Genomic DNA, 8,777 nt, shown 5'->3' on the forward strand with positions numbered 1-8,777 from the left:
AGCAGGATGTTCCGAGCTGCTCCTACCTCCTCCTGTTCTCCTGCATTGCTCCTGTGCTAGTTTGTGTGTTATTGCACATTAGTTATTAATTTCTGGCATTGTTTTCCTGTTGGGAAACACACTCACCCTTTTTCTCCTTTTGTTAATAAAGGGTGGGAAATCTGTTCTTTAAAACTGCTCTCAGCAGTTTACTTGCCTGGCCAGCACAGTTGGTTCAGCCACCTGTGTAAAATGCTTCTGCTCCTTCAGTGTAGCCCAAAACCTGATTTATTGCCACCCTCCATGTGCAGTGTCTTCTGTGTCACCTTTTTCTCATTCCTGAGTGACCATCTGACTCATTTTTCCATTTAAAAGATAAAAAAACCCCACCCAAAACTCCAGAAGATGATACAATTGAAGCCCAGAGTGCCTACTGTGTCCAGGAACCCCCTTCTGAAAGGAGCAACCTGTTTGTCCTGTTCTCCCCAAGCCCTGCTCACAGTGTTTGTGTCTCTCAGGGCAGAATGCCAGTCGAGCTCCAAGGAAGGACACTGAAAAAGCCTCCAGCTGCAGGAGGGATCACCACCAGGTCCTCAGGGCTGCCTACCTGCAGGATGTGAGAAGGGCTTTGGACAAAAGCACCTACAGCCGTTTCTATGAAGCACTGCTGAGGTACAAGAGGACAGATGACTATGATGCCATGATACCAGTGGTAGCAGCCCTCACCACTGAGAGGCCAGAGGACTTTCATCTTCTACAAAGTAAGAGATATTTTTTGCTTTAAATGCTTTAAGGAGATATTGTTTGGTTTAAATGCTTTTATATGGTTGAAAAGAAGATGCAGGTGCTGTGAGCACATGTGAGCAATAACTTGCCATTAGTTTGCAAATTCTCCGCTTCTGGGAAAAGTGTTGAGCATTGGTAAACTTCACCCCTCCCACCCCTTCATTCAGCAAACCAGATAGATGGAGCAGCAGTAATGACTGTGTAAAGTGAGTGGCATCCAGTGAGCAAAAATGTCAAGGGTATAAAATATTCTGTTCAGTTAGAAATTCTCCATTAAAAGCATTAGATAAGACCTGAGCAATTCCAGCCCTTCAGTCCAGATAACTCCAGTCAAGTGATTTCATTCCTTTGCTCCTCAATTACCACAAAGGATTGCTCTTCAGCAAGGACAGTGCTGACTATTGAACTGCCTCCAGTTTGGCTCCATGATCATGGGACACTAGTCCAGTGCTAAGCTTGTAGAGCACTTGCCAGGTTCTGGGATAAGCAGTCACAGTTTTCATTCCTTCTTCTGCTCCAGATCTTTACCTGGGAATAGTTTCTGAACTGTGTCAGAATTCAGTCTGCTTAACATTCATACTAATCTTCTAGGCATCTCAAGCTAATATTTATTTTTTCAAAAGTGGTTTGTTTAGTGTTTTTCCTTTCATGGTTTTGGTGGTAGAGGGATTTAGGAAGCTACAAGAACTTGGGCTTCATTCAAGAGTAGGATTATCTGCTGGTCTTGATTGCCTTGATGGAAACATCTCATGCTACGTAACACCTCAGTTCCACCTTCTCCCATGTCTCTGGTGGGAGCTTCTCTGCAGGAAATTATTCATATAGTGGATGCTGGGAATTGCTGATGGACTTTTATTTATGATCTTTAGGAAGTAACAATAAGCATTCCAGTGACCTTGAAGAGATGTCATAGTCTCCAAATTTTTGGAAAATAACTTTTTTCTGATGCATTAATTAGATTAATCTTGACTTGAATATTGGGAGGGAAATGAACTCCGTGGCACAGTGAGTCATAATCTGACCCTGAGGATTCTTTCCAACAGGCAGAGTCAGTATCTTTACTAAGCAAATATTTTGACCTCAGAGGACTTGGTGGTAGAATTTCTGTCCTTGGCAGAAAATCATAATTGGGAATTTCTCTGTGTATGTTGTGAATCCTTGTCAACCAAACAGTAACAAGAAATTTCCTTCTTGAGAAAGTCTTTCCAGGTCTGGTGGATGTACCTGATGCCTCTAGATCAGTTGTCAGGTGAGGGGCTGGTTCAGGTGGTTGTGCTGAGCTGTAGAGAACAGAGGGGATTTGAGGTCAGTTGAGATGATGTTTCAATACTAAATACTGATTTGTCTTCTGGCAAGGAAAACCCTATTATAAACCCAACAAAAACATCGTGTTCCACCACGGTGAAGATACTCTCTGGAGTACAGCTAATACTGTTCAGCTTCCAAAGAATTTATCTCCTCCAGAGCTCTCCCTGAGCGCTTCACTGTCTTTTTTTTGGGCAGGGTTTTACATCTTTGTGCGTCCTCACCACAAGCAGCAGTTCAAAGAGATGTGCAAAGATCTGACTGGGCTGGTCTGTGGAGAGGGAGAGAAGCAATGGCAACAGCTGGGGAAAGGTGAAGGGGTCCCTTTGGAGAACTGGTGCCCTAAAGAAGAAGACAGCCACGTGCAAGGTTGGGAATGACCATTTCTCTGAAGTTTCTCTGGGGTCTCTGCACTGGGTGTGTAAAGGAAGATCAAAGCAATTTGCTGTGCCCAAATTGTGTTTACAAAAAGCAACCAAAGCAGGTGTGAGGTAGAAGGCAATGTGAGATGGGGAAGTGCAAGGAAACAAGAACAATTATTACTTGCAGTGCCTTCTTCTTCATACTGGGGGGTGCTTTATGGGTGAGGGCAGAATTTTTGCATTTAAGTAGGATGGGAGCAGGAGTGGCTCAGGACTAACTCTGTCTAGGGAGATTTTCCACTGAACTATTTAAATATAAAAAGTCCCTTTCAGTAATAATGCATGTGGAAGTATCAGCAGCTTCTGTTACCAAGCAGAATGGCATAAAAAAAAATCATTCAAATTGTGTTTTTCTTCTTCTACAGTGAGAAATTCCTGCTAATTGTGTTTGGCAGAGTCTGTGCATCATGCTCTGCCTTAGACCTGGAGGCATTAAAGAGTTGTGTAGCTGTAGTACCTGGGGATATGGTTTAGTTAGGGACTTGTCAGTGTTGACTTGACAGTTCCCACCAAGGTAATTCTGTGATTTGTGGTGTTGGTTTTTTTTATAACTAGGTGCAGCCACTTCTAGGGGTGAGGCACCAGAGACAGTTCAGATGGAGATTTCCTCCTTCTGCCTTAACCAGCAAAGCAAACTCGAACTGCCAAAGGCTGAAGGATCAAAGGCAACCGGTCAGGTGAGGGCAGCAACGGACCCTGGAGCTGTGCCCATCTTCCCCCTCGAGATGGAGCCAGAGTGTGGTACGTATAGGTGAGAGTTTGGATGCAGTTCTGATACCCAGGAATAAAGATAAGCTCTAGAATTCAGAATTGTGCTGCTGTTCTATCAAATCATGTGTGGTTCATGCCTGTATTTGCTTAGGTGCAGTATTGATTGTACTTTATTGTCTTTATCTCAATGATGTCATAGTTTCCTGAGAACTTATGGATTTTTCTAGAAAGCTTCCTTGTGAAGCAGGGTTGTAGCCTCAGCTCCTCACTGGGGCTCTGCAGCACCCAGGGACTCAGGTCCTGTGAAAGAACTAATGAGCAAGGCCAGGTGCTGCTTGGCCATTGCTTTCTGGACTGCACTGGAAAGGTGTAAGCATGAGAATTTCACAGCTGATTACTGGAATTTAGTCATTTCCTCCCTCTCTTTCTCTCCCCTCTCTGTCCCCACCCCTCTCTGTTGTAGGAAGATTCCTGTGCTCTAACTGCAGCTCGGAGGATGATGTGCCTTTTAAATGTCCTTTCTGTGACTTCACTTGCTGCAAAACCTGCTGGGAGCAGTTCTTACAGGTTATCTTGTTTACTGGTTTCAGTGTTTCCTGAAACTGCTGGTCAATTTTGTTCTTTTCAGGAGAGCCACATGGACAGCCCTTGAAGCAGAATTCCTCTCTTTCCAGAGGGAACACCTAAATCCTGTTGGAATCCCACTTGTTTTGTTCCTTTCCATGTTCTGCAGTGTGGCTGGAGGCAGATCTCTGCCTCAAGCTGACCTTTTTGCATCTTTGCAGCTCCCTCTGAGCTTTCTTCAAGACTTTTCCTGTCTGGAGCTGTGGAGCCAACTTGCAAAAACCTCTATTTTGAATTTTTATTTCTTGCTTAGCTCCACAGTTTTCCCCAGATTCGTGCTCAGTTATCTCCTGTGCTATCCTGTCCTTTGGTTTTCCTGGCTGAGTAAGTTGGTGGTTGGAATTCTTTTTGTAAGAGGTTGTAAAACCCACAGGGTGTGTGTTAGGTACCATCTTACCCAAGGTTTGGGTTGGTTGACAGGTGTTAATCTTTTGATTAATCTTTAAGGTGCCTTCCAACCCAAACCATTCTATGATTAATCATCTGTCACCCTGGAGGTCTAATCCAAGAGTTGAGTGGCCTCTAAGGGAGCTCAGGTACCTGCCTGAAAACAGCACAGAAGGAAAAGACATTTCTTCACCCTGTGAATCTATAAGCAAGTACAAAATAATAATTCCAAGAAGACCATAATAATAAGACCTTCCAGAGGAAGGTCTTTTTTTTTTTTTTCTGGGGAAGAAGAGAATGAATTATGTCACTTAAGTGTAGAATATGAACAATATGGTACTGGTCAAATAAAAGATAATGAGCAAGACAGACTTGGTCCAAGAGGAATACATAACAATGTCCAGGTGGATGTTGTCAGCCATCCATCTCCCAGAGGGAATTCAGAATAGCTGTCCATCTCAGTTTCATCCTCAGGCTGCAATTCCTTATTTCTTTACAAATGTTAACATCCAGAAGTATTGGATTATAAAGGTATATGTAAGAAAGGTGAAAGGAAGGCACCTCTTTTGCTGCAAGCTGGGCTGCCAGCTCCCTTCCCTGGTGTGGGAACTGCTGAATGGTCCTTCTGTGCCAAAGGACAATGGGCTGTTTATCATCTCTGCTACTTCAGACCTGAGTTGGTTAAGGAACAGAATGAGCTTCCTGGGCTTCCTTGGTTAGGCAGACATATATTGTCCCACAAGGAGGTTATGTTTCCTCAGCCCATAAATGTTAAGCTTAGAAATGTGTGGGGAAAAAAATCTCTCCTTTTGCCAGGAAGATGGATTTTGTAACTGTTGTGTCGTCAGCTCAAGGACCCACAAACCCAGAGCTCCTGTATATTAACCACAGAACAGGGCAGAACAGTTGTTTCTTGTCTTCAAATTGCTATTTCTGAGGTCTGTTCTTCTTCTTAGCCCCCAGGTCAGTGTGTTTTTGTAGCTCACAGATAAATCACAGAACAGGCTCAGCCCTGTTTATATTTGAATCACTCCTTTTTCTGCCTGCATCTCTCTCAGACCAGGATTCCAGCAGTTGGGTCTTTGGGTTGGGCTGTGTTTCAGATTCAGGTGCTGGGCTGCATCCAGAGGAGAGTGACAAAGCTGGTGGAAGGGTTGGAAGGAATGTCCTGAGGACTCTGGGTTTGTCCAGTTTTGAGAAGTGATGAGGTTGCCCCTCAGCCTTCTGCTTTTTCCATGGAAAGGAGGTGGGGAGGGAGGTGCTGAACTCTGTCCCCTGGGATCCAGTGGCAGGATGCATGGAGCAGTTCAGAGCTGTGTCTGGGGAGGTTTAGGCTGGATACTGGGAAACATTTCTTTGCTGAGGGGGTGATCAAACACTGGAACAGACTTCCTGGAGAGGTGCTTGATGCCCCAGTGCCCTTCATCACATGCTTTAACTTTTGACCAGCCTTGGCAGTTTGACCAGGTGGCTGCTGTAGGTTCCTTCCAGCTGGAAGCTTTCCTGTTCTATTCAGGGATGCAATACAAGCCACCTCTGGGGAAGTGAGTCATTCCCCGTGGGTTATTTGTTATTAATGATTTCCGGATTTGCCACCTCCATGAATAATCTTCCCAGTCACAGTGAAACTGCATCCCACGTTGTGCCAGGTGATGGCAGGGAAGGAAAATCTCTGTTTTTCTTACCTGGATGAATCAGGGCTGTGCTTTGTGGCAGGGCAACCACAGTCCTGCCTGGTGAGCACAGCCTCACCATCTGTGAGGAGCAGGAAAAGCAGATGTAGTTTGAGGCAAAGAATCAGAACAGAAGAGCAGACATGAAGGGTCCATCCAGCCCAGTGTTCTAGCTCAGAGTGGCCAGAAGAAGATGGCTTGGAAAGGCAGAAGAACGTGGCAAGCATGAAGGATGATTCTCACAGATCATCTCCTTGCCCCAAACAGCTTTGCAGCACAAGAGCTGACCCTGAGGTCACTTCTGTACATTGAGAAACCTCAGATGCGTTTCCATCAGGTTGTCCAGTTCCCTTTGGCACAAGTGAACTTGTCATCCATGACCTCCAGAAAGCACTTCCACAGCTTAGCCAGAGGTGATTTGAAGAACCATCTCATTGTTTTACTGTCATTTTGAACCTCCTTCTTGCTAGTCTAGGTTCATGCCCCTCTTGTTGAAAAAGAACAGAAAAAAAAAATCCTCCAGTTGTCCAAGAATTAATCATGGATGCCCTGTCCTCCAGAAGAGTCCTTCTGAAGACCTTTGGAATCTTTCTACATACACCAACAGGGTCATTCATTTCTCATCTCCATAGACAACATACAACAAAGTCCTTATTTCTAATAATGTTTTTTTTCTTGGCCTGGGGAATGGAAGAAACATCATCTAACAGCTGAGACCTGTTGGTGCAGTACCCTTGGTTGGCTTACAATGGGATTCAAGTGTGAGTTGGTTAATGAGAAGTCAAATACCTTGTAGTTTGGGGTATTGCTTGAGGGCTGATGGGGAAAGAGACACTTCTCCAGTGACAAGGCAAAGCTGTTCTTCCTCCACCATCAGCACAACTAGCAGAGAACAGCTTGGTTGAGAGCAGGGGGTTGCAAACAGGAAGATGGTTATTCCCTGTTGCCCTGAAACTAATCCCAGGGGAGGCATCTACCAACTCCATCTGCATTTCTGGTTGGTTACACAGTTGACTCTGTGGCCAGGGCTGGAAACAGGTGCCCTTGCCAGGAGCAAATGAGCAACCTTGTGGCTTCTTCCTGGGCTCTGACCTCTCGGATGGCGTGGGGCTTTGTCACCACTGACTGGACTGGATTTGAAAACCTGTTTTTTTCTTTTTCTAACAAGTTACTGTGTTTTTCCATCTCCAGAGCCCTTGGTGCTGTTGTTCTACGAGGAAGTGACTAAGAGCCTGTTATTCAAGGGCTCTGACTTGGGTTTTACCAGTTGTGAGGCCTTTTCCAATATTTTTACTGAAGCTTCATGGTGGGAGGAGGCGGTGAATAATTTGGGAAGTTTTAGAAGCTTTTGGAGGAGCAGACAGAATTCCCTGCAGCTGGAGGGATGATGAGAGGGATGAGAGAGGGATTAGACCTGATGCCTCTTGGGTGCTTTTCAGAGGGAGGCCTTGGGAAAGCTGTGTCAGCAGCATGTGCTGCTGTTTTGCTTTTAATCTTCTCTGCAAAAGTTTATTGCTGCTTTTCAGTGCTTCAGTGCAGTGTTGGTTCAAGCTCTTCTGCAGAGATTCCAGAGCCACTGAGTTACTCTCACTTGAACTATCTGTAACATGGGCAAAGAATAAGATTTCACAATGATACATTATGCTGAAAATTTTTAGAGCTCTCTGACAAATCCCTGTCTGCTGGGAGCAGAGTTTTTCCTCTCCCCTCCATTGATGGTAATTCAGTGAGTCATTTATGATATTTCAATTAATGTTTCTGGAATCAAAATACTGATGTCTGAACTGACTTTGCAGTCTGCATCTCTTGTTACAGCAATTGACCCTGCCCTGCAGGAGCCCTGCACAGAGCCCCTGCTGGGAGAAACCACCAGCTCAGCCAGAAGATTAATGCTGTTGCACTTTTGAAACAAGCAGAGAATTTGAGTTTTAAAAGTAATTTGCAAGATTTGGGTTCCTTTGCAGGTCAAATGTCTGAAGACCAGACTGTATTTCTTGACTGATCATAATTTTTTAAGTGAGCCCTGGGTACAGAAATGGTTGCCCCATGTGCCCAGTGCTCTGCTCACAGGGAAAGGTGTGGGGTGGTATGAAGAAATAAATGTACTTCTTGCCCTTGCAAAACTCTTGGTTGTGGCCACATGTGTCACCCCTGGTGTGGCCAGGAGATCACTTCCTTCTCATCTGGGCAAGAGGAAGCAGGAGTTCAGGGCACTCCTCAGCCATCCTACAGGATCTTTCTGATTCCAGTTCCCTCTGTGCTGCACAGTAGCTCTCACAGCCCCACTGTTTCCTTGTTCCTGAATTGTCTTCCAGATGTGTCAGAGCTGTAATTAATCTGAGACAGCTGCTCTAAGTTTTGTTATCAGCAGTTAAGTAATTGGGCACAGGTAACAGTGCATTGAAAAGAAAATAGCATGTACACTCACCTGGGATCTGCCAAATGCCTGGTGGGGTTTACAGCTCATGTCAGACAACTGCAGACTTGACAGAAATGTCACCTATGACCTGGTTTCTTCATTTGTTTCTCTAGATGGTGAAAAAGTGCCCAGGATGTCACAGTGATGTGAAGAGGCAGCGATTAATCCAAGTGTTCTTCTGGCTGTAACCCCCTGCTGGGAGGGCAGGTGCTGGTGTGAGCAGAGGGAAGGGCTGGGCTGCCAGCTGGGATGGGAGCAGGATGAGGAGCCTTGATCCTTGCCATGGGATTACCAACATGGATCATTTATTGACAAGTCTGGATGATTTCTCTGACCACTGCCAGGAGACAAAGCAGGATATTGTCCTCTGTTGGAACTGAGAAGGTTAATTCCTTATTTATGTTTGCCTGTGCATTCTGCTGGGGCCACTCTTGGGCTGGAATTGTACATCCTGGAGGTGGCAGGCATTCC

At 45.2% G+C, this 8,777-nt stretch overlaps 1 protein-coding gene across 1 annotated transcript in view; it reads left to right on the forward strand.

Moving 5' to 3' along the window:
• RTEL1 (regulator of telomere elongation helicase 1) overlaps positions 1 to 8,451 on the forward strand; it is a 42,152-nt gene extending 33,701 nt beyond the window's left edge. Inside the window, exons 31-34 of the mRNA XM_009998709.1 lie at positions 498 to 740; positions 2,269 to 2,439; positions 3,048 to 3,230; positions 8,420 to 8,451. Of these exons, the coding sequence (XP_009997011.1) occupies positions 498 to 740; positions 2,269 to 2,439; positions 3,048 to 3,230; positions 8,420 to 8,451 (629 nt within the window). The remainder of the gene's footprint in view (positions 1 to 497; positions 741 to 2,268; positions 2,440 to 3,047; positions 3,231 to 8,419) is intronic.
• Positions 8,452 to 8,777: the final 326 nt, after the last annotated feature.

Source organism: Chaetura pelagica, unplaced genomic scaffold (genome assembly GCF_000747805.2).
Source record: "Chaetura pelagica isolate M959 unplaced genomic scaffold, ChaPel_1.0 scaffold275, whole genome shotgun sequence".
NCBI lineage: Eukaryota > Metazoa > Chordata > Aves > Apodiformes > Apodidae > Chaetura > Chaetura pelagica.